This window comes from Lampetra planeri, chromosome 3 (genome assembly GCF_965212315.1).
Source record: "Lampetra planeri chromosome 3, kcLamPlan1.2.h2, whole genome shotgun sequence".
Taxonomy (NCBI): Eukaryota; Metazoa; Chordata; class Hyperoartia; order Petromyzontiformes; family Petromyzontidae; genus Lampetra; species Lampetra planeri.
In genome coordinates, this window is record NC_136109.1 from 27,665,581 (window position 1) to 27,685,660 (window position 20,080).

At 47.4% G+C, this 20,080-nt stretch overlaps 1 protein-coding gene across 2 annotated transcripts in view; it reads right to left on the reverse strand.

Moving 5' to 3' along the window:
- POLRMT (RNA polymerase mitochondrial) overlaps positions 1–20,080 on the reverse strand; it is a 68,224-nt gene that overhangs the window by 33,494 nt on the left and 14,650 nt on the right. For both annotated transcript variants that reach the window (XR_013585057.1, XM_078592533.1), the window contains exons 7-14: positions 19,901–20,050; positions 16,272–16,442; positions 15,048–15,218; positions 14,015–14,260; positions 11,668–11,880; positions 9,767–9,939; positions 8,791–9,088; positions 7,968–8,081 (exon numbers count right to left, since the gene is read on the reverse strand). Coding sequence is in view for 1 of the 2 variants with exons in the window: in XM_078592533.1 (XP_078448659.1) it covers positions 7,968–8,081; positions 8,791–9,088; positions 9,767–9,939; positions 11,668–11,880; positions 14,015–14,260; positions 15,048–15,218; positions 16,272–16,442; positions 19,901–20,050 (1,536 nt within the window). In the remaining variant the exon portion in view is untranslated. The remainder of the gene's footprint in view (positions 1–7,967; positions 8,082–8,790; positions 9,089–9,766; positions 9,940–11,667; positions 11,881–14,014; positions 14,261–15,047; positions 15,219–16,271; positions 16,443–19,900; positions 20,051–20,080) is intronic.

Below are 20,080 nucleotides of genomic sequence, written 5' to 3' on the forward strand. Positions count from 1 at the left end.
ATTTGCCACTTTTCTCAACACGAACAAATCACGACCCTGCACTGCAGTGAAAACCAGTTGGTAAAAAAAAAACCCTGACCTCAACCCACTGCAAGAAAAGTTCCCACAAATCAGTGGGACAAAAAAAAAACCACATGGATCCAACCTCCAAAACAGAGAATCTAGTTTTTATTTATTTTATCAATAATAAAAAAAAAACACCAAGATTCATCGACTCAGACATTCCGAACAAGGAATGCTAAACAGTTATTGTAAAGCGCTTTGACTGGTAGGTGCTAGCACCGAGTGCTTTAATTAGAGTCAGATGCGATTGCTACACACGACTCTCCTTCCAGTACCCTGCCAGCCGTTAATCTCACGTTTGCTCCTGTCCCCCCACTCTTCTGCCAGTAGCTTGACAATTACCGGCACTCTCTGCCCATCCGCAGGCAGGGGCACGGCATAGTCTGCCGCTGCCCCTCGCGCCCCCCACCACCACCGCTGCCAACTCCCTTCACCGCACTGTCAACACCAAAGCGCACCGCAAGACCATCGCTCCTCGTCCACCATTGACTGCAAGAACCTTTGTTTATATTCTGTGCTGCACGCTGGCGTGCTCTTCCTCTGAAATTTTTGCTTGTTATTTTGTAAATACTGATGCCTATGTATGCACTGTTACCAAGATTAAACAATCACCGTCGACATCATCAGCCACGACCAATCAACTTTTGGTTGAAGGCCTCCCCGAGCCGTCGACATCTATCACGAGCCTGCGACGTGATTATCCACTTGGCACCTGCACAGGAGTTGATTTCACCGCCCCAAATCTCACCGATGACCTCCCTGTCATTATTCAAGACAGAACTTTCTGGAGACAGAATTGAAAGCAATAAACTGGGACAATGGTGGTATCAGCGAGGTCAGGAGGGGAGAAACTCCACACTTCTGGTAGATAATTGAACAAGAATGAAACAGGAATGGCACGGATGCTGCAAAAACGCTGGGAATTTTTTTCCTATTTTCAACACAACGTGCAGATGACAAAAGGCAGTAAAGTATGGCCAAAGGGAGCAAGCGTCGAGCTTTAAAAGGGCAGAATGCTGTGCCCTTCTATTAATCTTTTCTTTGTCCCAGCGCAACGGTGGAAGGCACCCAAAAGTTGGGATTTGAGAGCATTTTGCAGTTAAATGAGGAAGCATCCATTTGGTTATTTGTAGCTCGGGTCACGTAATGGAATAACTCATAAACGAATTGTAATTCACCATCAATATCTATTAGTGGAACTATTTTTAGAAACTAAGAGCCAGGCTGCATGTGGAGAATTATCAGGTGTCAGTCTGACCATGGCTCAGCGGAAACCGCGACAGCAAACAACAACGCACGGTAAACAACACATGGTGAAAACCGAATGAGCTGAAAGACACAAGTCCTAAACATCAGCTTCAACCTTGTAGGCTGCATAAACACCTTAGGTGGAAATAATCTCCCTTCAATGATGCTGGCCCGCAGGCAATTTTCTACTCGAGTTGTTTCATGCAACTCATGCCAGAGATATGGAGCCTTTTTTCCTTTACCAAGGGCCAAATATGACTTTCAAATACCATTTGGTGGGCGAGCACACATTAGTACATAGATCAGCATCACCCAAATATAATAATGTGAAAAAGAACTTGGTCTCATCTTAACACGCTAACACGATGCCTGCATCTGCTTTCCTCCGACGCGTTGATAATTATATTAGGTCGCAGTTCCGAAGTAAACATGCAGCTAAGATTCTTGCAGCGATGGATAAATATAATGTGCCAGTCTCATGTGGCAACGGGCCGTATAAAATGGACTCATTGGCTTTATCTCATACCATAGGCATCGCGCACCCCTGTTGGAGAGAAAAGCCGGGGCTGCGTGTTCCATTTTGTCTAACCTAAATTTTAAGCTTTGCTTTAAAAAAAAACTCGTAATTCACGTCGTACACTTCTGTATGGTACTCTCTACAATACCACCAATGACACGCTGTACATTTTATTACATTGATGCAGTGACATCACTCAGAGTCCGTTTTCTCATTAGGGAAGCTTCAAACTCGGGCGGGACAGCCACAGTGCCGTCTACTCGGGGAGAGCTGCTTGCTCTTTGGTTGCATCATCCTTTAATGAGGAAGTCACAGTAGATCTGAAGCTGTCTCATTAATGCAGCCTGAAGCCATCATCAACATTATCGGTCTTTGTCAATCCAATGTTGATGAAGGCCTACTCACGTACGAAGCCTTCATACAGCACACAAAAGCCCATTTTTACCTTAGTTTCGTGCAATGCTATTTGACCAAAACATTTCATGAAAAGAGCCTTCTTGTGGTGGATAATAGTTTTACAACAATTGAGAGGTGAATTTTTTCCATCATTAGACATGAGCGATTAGGTCAAAAGGTCTCTATTTCTTTCATGTAAAAATGTTTCTACTTATACGAACACCAGAACTATTGCACTTCTACAGTGCCCCCCTTTTGTCAATTTACTTTACGTCCTCCCCCCAAGCCGTGCGGGTTGTGGAAATTATTTGACCATACTTCACCACGCTGGTAAGTGCGGGTTTTGCCGACGGTAGCGGATCGAATAAACGTTAAGTAAATAGACTAAACATTTACGTGAAAGAGAAAGAAAGCACAAAACCTGGCACCACACAAATAAAATTAGCATTTTCCCAAAACCGCAATTCATGAGGCACGTTTATGCTCGTGTGCGAGCGCAACCGTAAAATAAGGCGGAGACTGTACGAGGATCGCTGTAAATGCAACACAGGACGTGGGGCACCATGGCTCACAACGAGGCAACGAGAAACGTCGAGATCTCCCTTCGGGTCTAACCCAAGACGCTCCAATTTAACAACATCCGGCAGCAGGGGTGAGCGGCCCACGTCGCCCAATTAGGCACCGTCTTTCGGACCGACCGATGGCGGACGTGTTTAAGTCTGTAAACCGGCCTGTCACGATACGTCTAAAAGTTCAACTGACGGCAGGCCCATCTCACCATCGATGGCAGCTTCCCGGTGAAAAGAAACCCCCTCTAACTTCAACTGTTTTGGCGGCAACCACAAAAAGGCTTTCTCACCCCAAGCGCCTGCCAGTGACAAAAAGAAAGTGAGTAGAAATTCAATTGAACGTCCTTTATTTAACCAGGTGACAGCCCCTGAGATTACTCCCTTTTTTCAAAGGCAGGGCCCAAATGGGTATAGTTACGTAAGAATGAGGGCGGGGGTTGGTGGGTGGCTGAGTGGGTGGCTGGTGGGATAGTTGCAATTTTGTCGCACGTCATTTTAAAAATTTGCGACTTGGGTTATAACAGCGGCAAATAAACGCCCAGCCGTGGGAACGATGTCGCTCGGTGGTGAATGTGCACTCTCCATCGGAAGGCGCGTTGTGTAATTGCCCCAAGGGACTGGTACCTCGATGTATTTAAAAGCGCAAAATGTAGAATTATTGAATCAAGTGTTTTCAAGTAAATGACAGAGTTGATTAATTGCTAAAAGAGAATCGCTTTAATCAGCCATACCAAGCTGGTGGCAGACAGGCAACGGTTGTGGCATCATCAGCCACGGTCGATCCACTGCTAGATTGGCCTCCCCAAGCCATCGTCGCCCCCCACAATCCTGCGATGTAACAGTCTACCCAGCGCCTGCGCACGAGCTCATTTCATCGCTCCCCCCCACCCCGTCTCTTCAGTGGATGTCCTTTTGGACGCGTAACAAACCTCAGCTACGATTCTGCATGACACTGCATTTGCATCGTCCAACCGTTTGATTTGAATTCACACAGCGGAGATTGTTGGTGGTCGTGGTGGCAGGATGTTACACCAGCACAGACGACCTTCGTCGTTTCATTCTTTTCAACATCTGTACCAATGACTCACATTGGAACGAGCTTGGACTTCATACAAAGGCACCAAAACAACAGACACTGCGACAGGCACTGTGCACAATTTTCCTCCGCTAAAAATAAAGCAGTCGGGACAATACCTTGGCATATTTTTTTTACTTTTCTCTTGGCAAAGAACCAACTTTTTTTTTGCTTTTTACATAACCCTGCGCATGATCACTGAAGCGGCGACAATTCAGCCGAGCATATCCCGTTAAGTAGCGCCACGAAAGCGTTAACGTCACAGCAGGATTGCCACTCCTCTTCCAGACTATTCATCTGAGCAATGCCGTGTTCGCCCTTGGGAGATTTAAAAAAATGCGCTTCCGGTAGTTTCTTGTTTGTATCTATGTATGTTGAACTTCTTTTGCACTGCACGTAGCCAACCATGGAAATCAGGGGGTGCAGGAAAGGACAAAAAATAAATACAAAAAGCAGTTCTAAAGAGTTTTTCAATCTAGACGATTTAAAAGTGCAAAGCTCCACTGGCTTCCTAATATTTGAAGGAAGAGCATTCCAGTTGTCCTCAGAAGGGCATTTGAAAGCGCGTGATGCAGTGACCGAGGCAGTGTTTACAAAACAGCTTCTCGTCAACAACTACAAACATCACGCTTACTTTGAATAGAACCCTAATTGCTCCTCCGAAACCAATTTTCGGAAACAGTTGTAATCTCTCTGTGAATAATTTTAAAGAAAGCGTGTTGCCTTGTCGGACTCCCCTTTTCACGCGTATTTTGACACTAGCAGTAACAAAATAGCAATAATGTTAACACTGTATTTACCGAGCAAGGCCGCAAATGAGGCTAACACCTTTTCAAAAAGGTTTGGCTTCGAATGGTGCATTTGCTCGTGCACATTTTTCCATGGGCACCTTTCAGAAACCCACGCGCACAATGTGATAGCGCGAAAACAAAACAAAAATACGCAGGGTCCATAACCTACTTGCTGTACTTCCTTCGACAGGCCAATTCGCAGCTCTGCAGGCAAGCGTGCGGCATTCTGAATTATCTAAGACCACTGGAAATCACAAGCATACATTCATCATGGCCGGGACTTACTGTGCATCAAGGGAGAGAGAAGTCTACGTCCCCGTTTCACAGGTGCTGCATTATCGCGAATGAATGATTTACACTTGCACAGAGGTTGATATCCCTCGTTTATTGCATTGCCTCCGTGATATGTTCAACTCGGAGGGGGAAGGGGTTACGTGGCTTGGTGTCTATGGTGTAGTGTTAGCATTCCCATTTAAAAAATGTATCAAGGGTGCCTTCCGGCCCTCCAGGTGTCGCACAATCAATTTGTTTGGCCACCGTTCCGAAGCGTGATGTTTTTACATTAAATCGTGAGGCAAAGGATATTTTCCCGGCGCAGTTTATCGCATGTGGAAAGAGCAATTAACATTGAAAAGAGCTGTAATACGATTACGACTGCTTAGCGTTGGAACAAACAAGTATTTAAATGCTGGGATTATAATTTTTTTCAGAAAAAAAGGATAAAGGTGCTCTTCGGTCGATGTAAATATTTTCACGCCGAAAAACATACGAATTCAACTGCTGCCATTACATATATATTGCGCAGATGACGCATTAGTGTGATGTTGAGCCCATGCTTAGCGGCAACGGACACGACAAAAGCTCCATCTGTTGATCTAAATGTGCAAGTGTGTCGACTGTGGCAGCGGCAGGTACAGCATCCCCTCACTAACAATGCCTTTTAGCTGACGTAAACGGCACAGGAAAAGCTATTTGCATAAGCCACAGTTAAGCCGGAACACGATTTATAATAATCACTACGTGTGAGTATTCAGGGCTCATCTCAGCAAGCGTCCTATTAGATTCCAATTTGGATCAGCCTCTCGAATGTGTGTACATCAGCATTGCGTTTTTGCATTTACGCGCTTGCAAAAGGTCGCAAAAAAGCAACTTTTGCAACGAACCCTTGTGGGTTTGTTTGTGTTTTTTGGTTGAAGCGACTGCTTGGGTTAAAGTTGTGCAAGGAGTCATTTACGAAAATGTTTGCTGTATTATTAAACAGCAGCAGTTCGCGGCCAAAGTCGCCCTGGCTTTATTTTAGCAAGTGACGTGAGTCCGAGCTTACACAGTAATGCAAACTCGGTAAAAGCTTCAAGGACGGCGGAGAGTGAAAAGGATAAAAGACGATGGTGGTGACTGCATACGACAATGACTGAAGAATTACAATTTAGCAAAGTGGCAAATATTGAAATATTTGGGCCACACAAAGCTGGAAAACATCCTGGAATACCCGAAAACCTTTCCATCTTCCCTTGGCTTACATCTTTTCTTTTTTCTTTCTTGCATTTGACAGGTTATTTTGATTGTTTGGAGACGATATTGTTAGCGCAATTGATTTTTTTTCTTAAATCGTAAAAAAAATATATATAAAATAACACATCAGTACAAAGGTCAGGGGCAAGCCAAGTCAGGCAATCAATTATAATGAGATCACTCACGTTTCTCTAGTTGATAACCTGTTGCTGCAATTTAGTCGACGGCTATAATAAACGTCGAGCCACTGCCCACTAAGAGGAAACTAACCGCTCTAATTAAGGCAGCAGCGACGTCCCAGCTGCCTTAATGAAAACGTGGAAAAAAAATTTTTTCCTTTAAGTGGGTTTCTTAAAAAAAAAAGGAGGCAAGCCGAAATGATGCCCCCCCCCTCTGTAAACGCCACCGCGGAGACGCACCGAGGAACCCGCACACCACGAGGGCCGCGACGTCAAAGGGCTCCCGACGATTAAGCGGGGCAACGTGGCTCTGCGGACGGAAAAGCCGGCGCAAATAAAAAAAAATTCCAAACGAGTCTTTTTTGCAAGGACACTCCGGGTGAAAGCGACACGTGGGTGACTCATTGGTTTTGGGTGGCGCAGTGTATTAAGAGTTTTCATACTTTGCTTCATTCCGGAAGCCTCGACGAAAAGCAATTATCTGCGTTGAGGTTGCATGCAATTCACACCTCTGTAGCAGTCATGGCAAATCTAAAGCAATCACACGGTCATTAGCATTGTATGTCATCCGATCTGTTGATGTTAATATGGTAATGCTAGCGGTATGTTACATGGAAAGAGACAAAAAAAACCATCACATTAATAATGATGTCATGGAAATGTTTGCTTAAAACAAAGTCAAACGTTTAACATGGCAACGATGAGATGCGCTCACGGTATGGACAAAACAATGCTCCGTTCAGAAATAAATTCAACAACTGCCGTCCGTGCGAGTGTCTGTGCATGTGTGCGTCCGTGTGCTTTGTGTTCGCCGCCTGCAGCAGGCTTTTTTCAGCTGTGCACCACTCGCACGCACTGTAGAGCTCATGCACACGCTCATACATTTTAAACAGCCCCGATGGAAGGAAGACACCCGCATCAGACGGCAGCAGCCAGCCAGCCACAGAACGAGCGCAGCAATGTCATCCGGTGACAATGCAAAGGGGGCCTTGCCATTGGCCGCTCTGAACAGGTGATCAATAGTTGAAAGACCTCGCGATTAAAGCAGGGGGATAAAAAAAGACACGCGAGAACAAACACGGAAAGCGCGTCACAAAACGACGGCTATCAAAGCGCACCATCAGATGTAAAGTGCACATTAAAGACCCTGTGAGGTCATTCGCAAGAGGAGGCCACCGTGGGCCGGTGCTTCGGCCCAAATGCAAAGAAAACGTCACACACAGAGACTTGTAATAAAATAAAATAAACTGGAAAAATGGGCAACTGATTTGAAGATAAATAATGAATTGTGAAAATATGAAATGTCAAATGCATTCTTTTTTTTGTATTTCCATCCGATTGACCATGAAAAATGGCTTCTTCAACTACGATTATCAATCCTCAGCCTTTCACCTCCCTGCAAAAGAAGGCCAACGGCCCAAAATATGATCTCTCTACATATATTTCTCAGTTGCAAGGCAAATTTTCGGGGTGGGGGGGCGGGGGGAAAGCATGTGACAATGGCGGTGAAGTCTGTTCAAGCTGCGAGCACTCAAGACGCAAACTGCGCGGGTCGACGGCGGTTCCAACTCGTCCAGACCTTGAGGTGGCCGCTCGCATCTAGTCTGAGAGACTCACCGTGAGGGGTCGGTCAGCCGAGTCCAGGATGTCGTCCATCTTCTCGTCAGCGAACATGCGGCGTTCCAGCAGGGAGGACTTCTTTTTGGTACCCGTCAAGTTCACCAGGTGGATCTACGGATAAATGGATTGTTATACGTGTTACGTATGTTGAACTTCTTTCGCATCGTACATAGCCAACCGTGCTCATAGAATTTGCTCGACTGTGCAGGATTTCTTGCTTTTTGTGTTTAGTTTGTTGTCCTTACCCCGCATCTCCGATTATCACAGATGGCTACATTCGGTGCGAAGGAAGTTTAACAGACGTACATGCATTGTGGTTTTGCTGATGAGCTCTCCCGATGTGATTTCGGATTGTGCCTCGCGCGCACTTGTTTAGGAACGGAAGCTCCCAGCACGTGGAGCGGAAAAACCACAGACATCGTGCCGAACAATACGCGGTACACGACCGGCAAGATTCAAGCACGATCACGGCACCGGTGCCCCGTGAACTCACCCACGTTGAGAATTCGACCTGCTAGACTGTTTCCCCTCACCCTTATTGTGTTCAACCACCGCAATTTTCGGACAAAAATCTTTCCCTTCTGCTTATTGCCTCGCACTGCTCCGCCACGGAATTCCCTCCCATCGTCGCGTTTCTCCAAGCTCGTAGAATAACCTCGCCCCAACTCATTGAAACCAATTAAATCTTATCCAGCACGCCTTCAAATCGAGCTGTTTGTTGCCGACCGCTTGGAATTTCGGGTCTTCGGTCCTTGCACCCGGGCACGCGCGAGATTCAACAAAAAGAAAATGAAACGGCGCGACCGACCGACCAACCGACCTTGATCCAATCGAGGCCGCGTTCGCCCAGCGGCCGCCCCTCGGCGAACAGCAGAAGGGCACGTGACATGTCGCTGCCCAGGTGGTTGAAGTGCGGCGGGCATGGGTAGGTGCGCCCGCGGAAGTCCATGTTGTGCGGGAACCAGAAGACACGGCCGCGCATCGCGTTGGCGATGGACAGCTTGTAGAGCGCGCTCATGCGGAGGCTGTGCATCTCGCTTGTCGTCTTGCGCGCGTGCGTCAACGCGCGCCGGAAAGCCAGCCGGTCGGCGATGCCGTTCTCACCCGTTGGGTCGTACCTGCGCCGGATGGTGGGACGGAGCGTGGGTTTGATGCTTGGGTTGGCTTGTTCATTTCGGGTGAGGGGGTGGGTTTCTGTGTTGTCGATAATCGTAAGGGTTAAATTATTAAAATTCCTCTATCGGTTTGCCACGCAGATAGGAATATCCAACAGTAACCGTCAAGCCCTGTGTGCGAGTCTGCGCCCGTTGGAATAGTTTCAAGCTGTGACAACTTGTGACAACTTGAAACTGTGCAACTTATAATTTGAACATTTACAGCCATATTTTGTCAATACGCTGCTGGATGAGGGCTCTCCCATTGCATGCGAGCTGTGGGGGTATTTGATCATAATTCACCATGCACGCTGGTGAACGGGGATTGGTGGTGGGCAGCATAGATGTGGGAACATATAAGTAGAGTAAAACAAAGGATTTTACTGCACTACCCTCTGTTGCCAAACAACAACAAAAAAATGCAATCTTAATTTTTATTTAATTTAATTTATTATTTTATCTTTAGACGTGACTTAACCGAAAGAAACAAATAACAAAAAATTTGTAATCAGGCGGAGTGAAATGCTCTGCGCTCCTGAAAAGCGATTAGGCAATCCGAATTAAAGGAGGCTCGCTTAATTCCAAAAACAAATACAAAACGAAGATCTTTCCACCTCCGACCCCCCCCACCCCACCGGCTACCTGGGCACTTTGGGAGCCTCGGAGAGAGGCGGTGGGATGTCGAGCTTGTCGCAGCCGCGGTCGTTGAAGATGGCGATGACGATGTCAAGCAGTGGCTCGTTTATGATCCAGGAGCACGCCCCCAGTTGGTTCAGCACGTCCATGGCGGCATGCAAGCGCCGCGCCTCCTGAACCTGCGCCGGTCAGGTTCAGGTGGGTCAAAGGTTGGGGGTCAAGGCCCAGCCATGCAACAAAAAGAGCCCCCCCCCCCCACCGTGAGAGAAACATCTAAAATGTGTGTGCTTGTGTACTGCCCTTCGTCAAATATATCTCCCATGGCCTGCCTAGCAAATGAATACTCGTTGTGGAGAATGTTAAATAAAAGCGATAGAATAAATAATCAGATGAATGCCTTTTCGTCACGTGTCTGTCCCTCCACAAAAACAAAGAAGTACACCGAGTGTCAACACCAGTCCAGAGGGTGCTTGTGTTGAACCAATTCTGCTGAAATAATCCACCAGCAGCAGCAGGCCATGTGGCTAATTGGGATACGTAACAATGAGGTCATTGGTGTACCGTTTTGGCAGACATAGCCTTGATTTTTTTCCACCTTTTCCTGGTCCTCAATTTGACAGATCAGCTTTTTGTGGCTTAATCGTGCCCAGCCTGCGCTGTTCTGAACACAAGTCAACCCACTGCAGGATAACAGCCTCCTCATGCTGTGTCGGCCATAGCAGTTGTTTGACCATACTTCACCACGCTGGTATATGCAGGTAGGTGAAGGTGGGATGTCCAGGACCGGTTCGAACATCACTCGCCGCTGGTATTAGTTAGCTCCGGCTGGGATTCAAACTCAAACTGCCATGTTCATAGTGCAGTACGTTAATCGCTGCACCACCGCTCCACCCTACATTTGAAATGAGCAAGCAGAAACCCAGCATGCCCCTCGACGTCACCTGTGAAGACATCTGGCAGCGAACAGAAGAAAATACCCAGCAGGCCACCGCTGAGTTTAATACGGAGCGATGTAAAATATGTGCGAGATAGAGGCAAAGTTGCGGTTAAGGCGCTTTAAGCCATGGCATTGAGTCGAAGGTGAAGCTACCATATTTCGCCAAGCCATTTTAAAGAAATGCAAAACTGCCCAAGTGTACGGACACAGAAGCGAAAATTTTAATATTGATGAGACTGTTAAAAAGCGTCATTAGGTAACACGCACTGCATAAATGGAAGCCAGACTTTAAGAACTCTCCTCTTTTTTTCGAGCTCAGCATCATTTAATTTCCAAAAAGCTTTGTTTGGGTGAACAACCACAGACAAAAAATTCCTGACTCAACTCGAAACACTCTGAGCAAATGATCACTCTGGGCTTATTACGCGCAGAGGACAAAACTGCTGAAACGCTACCCGCGCTCACACCTGTGCGTGCTGTAGGTCTCTGCCACCGTGTTTCCAGTGGCACGTCCAAGCCGAGCCAGCACAAGGCCCTCACAGTATGGGTGGTTTCCCACCGGCTATTTGCCGAGACGAGCCAGAACCAATCCATGGAACGCTTTCCTCACAAAGCAGGTGAATCTGGCTCAGGGCCCAGCAGGTCCAGGGGCGGGGCCTAATGGCACGTTCGTTGCATGTGATGTCATTCGGCAACACAACTCAAACACAGCATCAGTTGTGTCAACGACTTGCGTCTCTCGGCTGGTTCATTGCACATTACGTCAAGTTGATACGGAAACCCAACTTCGTCGTCATCGTGTCATCCATATGCATCAACGACTGGTTCGTCACATGTGACGGGCTGTGGCACAACTCTACTTTCGTGGTGAACAAAACAACTTGGTGCCTCCTGAGCTGTGACGGGCCCCCTCGCCGCGGGCCCCAGCACGGCTCGGTTATGCGGCGGAAAAAGGGGTGCAGGGTCTCACCTGGCACAGATCCAGCAGGTTCTGGTGCTGCGTGGCCATGTCCACGCTGCGCATGAGGGTAGTGGGTATCAGGACGTAGCCGCCGAATCGGGGCGAGGTCCACGGCAGGGGCGGGCAGGAGGTCGGCAAGGCCTGCACGTCGAAATGAAGCTCCGTCTCGACCGCCCTCGACTGCAGCTGAGTCACCAGGGGGTGCGGCTTAACGAAGCCGATCTTTAGGCGACCGGCGTAGCGAGCGGGGTCGTTGGTCGGGACAGGGAGAGACGCAGAGCAAGGAAGAGAGAGAGGAGGGGCCGAGCGTAAACACGCGAGCAGAAGCACTCGATAATAGACGCAATTACACGATGATCAGCGTACACTTCACCATCCAAAGCGCTGGCAACGAGCAATTTCAAGAGGCTGGAGAGGAGGTTTCCATCATTGTGCTAAAGGTGAGTTCCTCCGGGCCAACCTCATCAGTGGGGAGCCGTGCCTTTTTTGCACCACCCACCACGGTGCAATACCTCGGAGCCCCCTGATTTATTGTGTCGTGTCACTTGACAGCCATGCAGAGATTTTTCAAAAGCCATCGGCTGGAGAGTCCTGTTTTGTTTATGGGGTTTTTATGTGATTACTTGATTTGAAATCACATCCACAACAGAAAACATGAATGCTAAATAATAAGCAATGTGAATGGAAATTGCATCTCCCATGAATATTGAGTGCATGGCACTACCAGTGCAGGTTTCATTTCATTTACTGCGAATTAACATTTTTTTTAAACCCAACAGAAACGCTTAACTCCTAACTTGTAATTAAACAAGTTTTCAAGCTAAACTGTGCACATTTGTAGGGCTGCCTTGCATTTAACCACGTCCACCTATTTTTACAGTGAACATCCCGGAACAAATGCCAGTGTCGCCTTGTAATTCCAAATATTTTACATTCAACTGAAAACATTGGAATGAGCAATGGAACGCCTTTGCTAAAAATGGTGTACGGCTGAATGTAGGCAGGCCATACAAAATAACAAATTAAATAAAGTTGACAAAACAATATCACTTTTCAAGATGTGAACAGTCCATGCAAGGAGCAAGTGGGTGATGTGTGTAAATCAAATACGACAAAAAATAACATTCGGCCTGATAGCGAGCTAGGTGTAATAGGCGCTGAAGTAAATGTCACTGCACATCAGTTATACAATAAAGTATTTTTTTGGAAGATTTACTTTACTCATTCATTTATTTCACTCCTAACTGCAAGGACAATTTGTTTGTTTATCTCTGCAAATCTTGTCAACACCAACACCCCTGCGTGGATATTTGCACAACAAATCCCACAAACAGGGGCAGGAGACCTTCAGAAGATATCTGCCGTGACTGCGCGACGCTGGAACGATGGAAATTGTACAAAGCGGGCGGCTTCTATTACCGGGCCAAGGAATAGCAGGTGGGTCTTTGCAAGTGGCGATCATTATCGCTCTGAATCACGCTCATCATTCCAGCAGGCAATTTCATAGAAAAATTGCTTTGATTTTTCATGGGAAGCGCTGGGGGCCCAGTGATTGCATGTGTGTGCGTGAGGGCAGCTGGGGTGTGCATTAGGGACGCATTCTGTCGAGCCAGTGTGTGGTGATTTCTCAGTTATTTAACCCCTTCGAGGGGGCACTCACCCACTTCTAACAGCCACTAATCATCTTTCTTTTCAGCTGAACCGTTGTAAATCGGCAGATGAAAAAACACAATGCGTTAAAGCCTCCCGTCGAATGCCTATTGGTTGAAGCCAATACAAAGGGACCTCCCCCTCCCACCCCCTCAGTGGCTTTACAAATATATACATTTTAGTATCGCGACAAAGTATTAGGTCACTGATTCTCCATAGGCGTATCGTACAATGCATCCTCCGAAAGTTTGATACCCGCCGCTCTAGCCAAATAGCAGGCGACAATCTGTCAATGACACTCCCCGGTGACACTAACTTCCAAAGAGACAAAGTCAATACATTCTACGGAATGATAATACTCTGGCAATGTTTTTCGATCGTAGCAAACATACACACGCACCGCACATGCACATCATTGCACTGCTCCATCTGCATTGCCATCATCATGATGATCATCCTCAGCCTAAATCAATCCACTGCTGCATGAAGGCCTCCTGAATCCATCCGCCATCCGTAACAACCCCGCGATCGGTAACAATCCATCCAGCTCCCCCACACGAGCCAATATCATCGCTCAATTGGCATCACCGCTCTGGAAAACCCGAGTGAGCATCGCAAACTGCGGTCAAGCACTGCTCGTGCATTTCCGCAGTTGCTAACGACACCGTGCGGTGCCAATCATCATCATCATCAGCAGTGGCCGTACCTGGCGCACGCTGCGGAAGGCGTACACGTGGTAGAGCGCCGGGATGGGTTTGGTGCCCCTGGCCAAGTCGGTGGAGCCGGTGCCGGCGTACACCTTGAGCTCACGCACCATGATGTCGAGCAGGTACGAGCCCAGCGTCACGGTCACCGGGACCGTCCACTCCACGGTCTCGCCCGACAGGCGGTACCCGTCGGCCACCTCCGCCTCGACGCGCTCCCAGAACTGGCGTGGCAGGTAGCCGCTCACCTGCCACGGACGGGAAACGTCACAAAACAAATATTGGGCACGGATAAAAAACGACAACGCCGATGATGCAAAGCAGCCGGAACGTGCCCCGATTCTGGTCCGATCTCGGAAGCCAATTGGGGTTTGGCCTGAAAAGTGCTGGAATGGGCGATCACCATGCATGGAAGAGGCTGCTGCTGGGTTGCCCCATCAGCAGGGGGCAGTGCAACAAAATCGGTTGGAGTGCTCTGCTCTACTCAAACATTTATGCTCCCCGCTGTCACCGACCACGCTGACCAGCGTGAAGTAAGGTCAAGAAAACCCTCACGACTTGACACGTGTGGAGGGTCCTTCATGCGGCAGTAGGCTGGCAAAAGAACTGTAAACAATTGTGATGTTTTTTTGTTAATGGTTCCGCCACAATCTCCAGTGAGCTCTTCTCCGTTGCAGCTCCGCGGAATGAGACGTGGAGAGGTACCAACATGCGTTTAGGTTATTTAGAGAATTGTGCTGCTATAAATTTCCAGACGTTGAGCTATCATTTGTGGCCAGGTGACTTCTGAAAAATAAGCTAAATAGTTCAGTGGCCTTTACCTGGCAAGATAAAAAGTAACATGAATATTTTGTAAGTGATTCGTTGATCTTTCCTATACTTTGCAATCATATCGTGTTTTCCTAATGCTTGTTGTTGTAACGTTCTGACTCATGCCAACTGGACATCTGTGAAAAAGAGCTTGTAAGCAGATCGGATTCCTACAAGTAGAAATACATTTATTCTCATTCAGGAATAATCGCCCCCCCCCGCTACCTTGCCGTCACTGGCCAGCAGTTCACAGTAGGCGTCGTACACCTTGGAGATCCGCTGCGCAACGTGGTTTCGCATCTTCTTGCGGATGCAGTACATGTTGAAAACCTTTCTGCCCAGATTTCTGGAGAGCGACATCACTGAATCGCCATTGGGCGGCAGGCTGGATAAACTCTGCACACGAACACGAGGGCACATCAGTGACCAGTCGGCCGGCGCCATCGCCGTCGTTACATGCGTTGAATCATGGGAATTAAACGGCATGGAGTTAAAACAACACATACATATCGTCCTCATCAGTACCCCAGCTAAGTGGTCCATGGGCCTAAGCACAAATTGACACTCCTAAAGGCAGCAAAAATCTTAGTTGTACCAATTTAATGAGCAAATTATTGATCTTCTCATTTCAAATGGTTATCATATCATTGGCCACATTGAGAAATGGGAAGCGTTAAAGTGGTGCCACCTCAGGTGGTAACGGCAAGTGAGATAACCGCTCTGGGCTCATGGAGAAGAGCAAGCTTTGGCATCGATTCAAACACATAAAATGGATGCAATAACTTAAATGTGTTTCACAATATCCCTCACCCAATACATTTTCTAACAATGATTGCGATACATTTTTTTCGCAGAGGCCAGACAGCCTGCTGGTCAATGTCCCCACCAATGAGGCAATTTGTAGATAATGTCATTAAAGAAATATGAAAATGTGCCATAATCTAGTAAAATATTTACATTAAGAACCCATCATTCACTTGCAGTTCCTAAAGGCTACCAATGTTGCATCCCATGTTTTGCACGTGATAAATAACTTGCAAACTAAACAAATTGTTAAACAAATGCTAAATGAATAAATTATTTTTTCAATTTACTATACCGAATTGGGAAAACTCGTCTGCATATTTGTGTCTTTTTCTTGACAATTTGCGAGTTCATGACATCCCACTGCCTGTTGAAAGAAGTTAAGTGGGCTTGGGGAACGACACAGTACGATGATGGCCGGTGGTCGAGACTAACGACATGGAGAGAGAACGCGCCCAAGAGTGCGTCCACCGCAGAACAGGTTCCATAAACCTTTCTGGTGGGCCAGCAGCAAGATGGACGGTCGCATCACGGGACCGTGAGGGACGTCGAGGGCTTGGGGAGATCTTCATCCAGCAGCCGGCAGATCATGGCAGCGCATCGTATGTGCAGAGAGTGTTGCTGCTCACAGTGACGCCGTCTCACCTCCAGCATGGCGTTCACGTACTCCTCGTCCGTGAGCAGGCACGTGTAAGGGTACAAGTCCAGCTTGAAGCTGCAGCCGAACCTTCTGGACATTAGCTTCTTCTTGCCCTCCGCGAAGGCCTGCAGCAAGGTTGCCCGCCACTCCTTGTGCAGCTCTGTCAGGGCCTGCCGCTACATGCAACAAAGACAAACTGTTGGGGCAAGTGCTGTTAGCGAGAACCTATGAAGGCCGGCACGGCACACGAGGGGGTGGTTGGCCAACACCACGCCCGGCCGCCTTTGTCTTCCCAGTGGTGATGTTTACACACCGCACCAGGTACTCATTTGAGGCTGAGTTCTCCTAGGGGAGCCTCACGACTGGTTCAGATAATCGTCACCGGTGCTGGCCGTGAGAGGGAATCGAACTCGCGTCGCCAGGTTCGTAGCGCAGCCTTGTAACAGCTACACGACCGCTACACGCAACACACGTGCGCGCAGAGGGGAATGATGGCAGCAAGGTGGCTATGGCATGTGCTAAGAGTGTTGTCGGTTTGAGAGTAAACGTCGTGCACAAAAATCAGAATCGGATCAGTGAACGCAAACAGTGCGCCGAGTGACAAGCTTGACATTTTTACCGAATAGTGACAGCGCATTGTGTTCTTGTTCGTTAAGAAAAGCAAGTGGGCTCTGGGGCAGACTGCGTCACCAGAAGGGAACGATGGCCGGGTGGTCGAGACTAACAACCGAGTAGCAGCCAAGGGAGGGAACTCGTCCGGGAAGACACCCGTCCCGGAAGCGGAGCGATGAATTCGACTCGTCTGGGAGGTGCTCGGCGAATAGTCTCAATGCGGGACCATGAGCAATTGCAATGGGTTGAGGAAGCCTTCATCCAGCAGTGGATTGCTCGTGGCTGATGATGATTACAATACAAAGTGTGCGCGTAACATTGTGGGTATGCAACTGTATCTCAAGAGAGAAATTGTAGCATTTAATCATTTACTTATTTGTTCAGGTAATGAGGCTTTCGGAAGGTGCAGAGCAGCAAGGAGGGAAAGGAGACGATGGAATGGCAAAGTGCAAATGGAGACACTTCGGACGGAAGAGAAAGTCGGTTCTCGTTAGAGGAGAGGAGAAAAAAGCTTGAGCCGGCGGGATGAGATTTTGGATGCCCGGACAGCTGTGGAGAAGGTGGTTGACCCGAGGTTTGGACAGGGAGGAGGAGAGCTTGGTTACCGGAGCGGAAAGCAAGAGAGTGGAACAAGTGGAGTTGAGAGATAAAGGGTCAGTGGGAGCGACCCCAAGGAGGATCCTGAATTCGACGAGGGCTGAATGGGGGAGCCATGGAATTTGGAGCACACCTGGGTGATATTAGTTCACGTATTTCTGAGTGCCACCGTTTGTGAGCAAAACCAACAGGGATCATTCTATAGAAAAACTGACCCCTGGCAAGGGAATGTGGAATTTCCTTAATTGGCTAAGGGCCAGCCACAGAGATGGGTGCTGTCCCATTTCCCGCTCCAGCAGAGACACTTGAACTCATTGACGTTCCGATTGCAACACGACGTTTCGATCGCAACACAAGCAATCATCATCAGGTACAAATGGAAGAGAAAACAAACCTAGTAAACTTAGAAATATAATACATTATATTATTTACTTTATTATGTTCTCTTTCTACGTGACTTTACCCAAAGAACCAAATCAAGTTTTCATTGAGTTCAATTTACCGAATGGTGCTGGCCCATTGGTGGATGGCAAAAAAGCATCAGTGAAGCATGCGCATCACAACAAATACTTTAACTGTGGCTGAAAATAAATGGCAGCAGTGCTTGGGATTACAAGTTAAATTCTATTGTGAAAAAAATGTTGAATAATGTACGCAAGTGCAGAAAGCTAAATTAATCTTATTGTGTCATTGGCAACATTGATATGGGAGGTGACGCACGCTCACCGGGACAAAGCACGTAGGATACGCCACCAAAAATTCAAATTCACACCCACCACACGAGGAGGAAGGGCCCCTTGCATGAGCTGGCGATGAACTTTCGGTATCCTTCAACACCTTTGTCAGCACGAATAGGTGCATGTCTATTTGGGGAAGGTGAATAGGATGTTGCCAAGAACAGGGCCCAGAAATAGACTTTTTGTTGCGTGCAGTGACATTCACTCAGTAGAGCCTCTTTAGGGAAATAAGAGTGTGCGCGCTGGTAACTAAAGATACACTCCTCCGAGGGAGTGATGCCCTTGTCTGGGTGCACGACTTTTGGAATACAAGGGAGGCACAAGCCTATCACTCTTTAAATGGCTCGCCATCAGGCCCGCACAAGCACAACTTAATTTTTTTTTAAATGCAGATAAATCCCGTGGTCAGAATCAGGTTCCCGAGGGCATCGGGAAAAAAATAAATAAATAAAACCTAAAATGAGAGCTACAAACTAAATTTCCGCTCGGGCTGATTCAATGTAGGCCACATCACTCAAGTTGCCGGAGAAGCGAAAACAACGGCAAAATGCTCAAGTGCGTCGGCAGGAAGTAACAGTTTCCAAATATAATTGCACCTCCGGGAATTCTATTATGGCTTTTTACCCCATGGCTGCCGGGCACCCATGGGGCAGTGGAACCAGCAACGGTGTCGAACAGCCTGAGTGCAAAGCAATTGCAGAGGTCACTGGAGGTCAGCGAGAAAACACAGACGGTAACAAAAAAATAAGCTCCATCACTGGCATCCTGAGGGAGAGAGCGCTGAAGAGAGTCTGCTCGACAGCTCTTTACATTGCACTGTATCCCCAAAGCCTCTGATGTCCAAACTAGCCACTGGTGTCGATCTTCAGAAGACGTTCTCCCAAACACGATGTAATATTAATCTTACACTTTCATTTGAAAGATTTATCACGCATGCGAAAATTTCCTAAATGACTCCAGGTGGCCCGGGGGAGAACGTAATGTGCGGGATGCCAACGGGAAACAGCGAGGTGCTCCAAGGGAAGGCGTTTCTGACATCGCACACTCCTGAGAAATGCTATGAAGCCCTAATAAGTTGTCGAAAGACAATGAGGACATCTTTGAATGTCACGAGGCCCGTTTGTGGCCATTAGCACCTCCGATTAGCACGGCTGGTTACGTACGGTGCGAAAGAAGTTCACAACGTGCATACATCAAAAACAACAGCTCCTAAAAAAAAAACTTTTTACGCAACTTTTGAAAGCAATTCGCTGTTTTCTTGCATCATGCCAATGAAATAAAATCGTCGAGGCTTAACACTGGCTCCCTCTTCTCAATCAAAATAACCTCAAAAAATTGTTAAGTTGTCATAGGCTTGTGCAAAAAAGGGAACTGATTAAGCCATTAAGAAACACGTTACTCCAAATTAACATAATTGTCATTTTCTTCTCGCTGGGAGGCATATTGTATGCATAACATAAAACAAGTCCTTCATAAAAAAGGGAGAGAAATCAAAAACCTCGAGAAAAGGGTTTATTCGTTTTCAAAACCATTTCGCGGGTGGTTTCATGATTTCACACGCGCATACCAAGGATGCCAAATATGAACATGATTTTGACCAAATGCTTGAAATTTAGTCCACCACATCAATGGCGCCTATCAGTTCTAGGCTGTGTGACATGCACAGAAGCACACACCAGCAAAAGTACCTTTTTCTCCATCTCTGGCGTTACCGGTTTCAGGGCTTCCACCGATTGAATGGTGACAATGTGAGCTTTCTCCAGATCCATCTGCCTCCGAAAGCCCTGCTTCAGTTCTTCGGTCGTCTGCTTCAGCCTGGGGTAATTCCCCGAATTATCCTGCAAGGGAGAACACAACAAAACCAAATG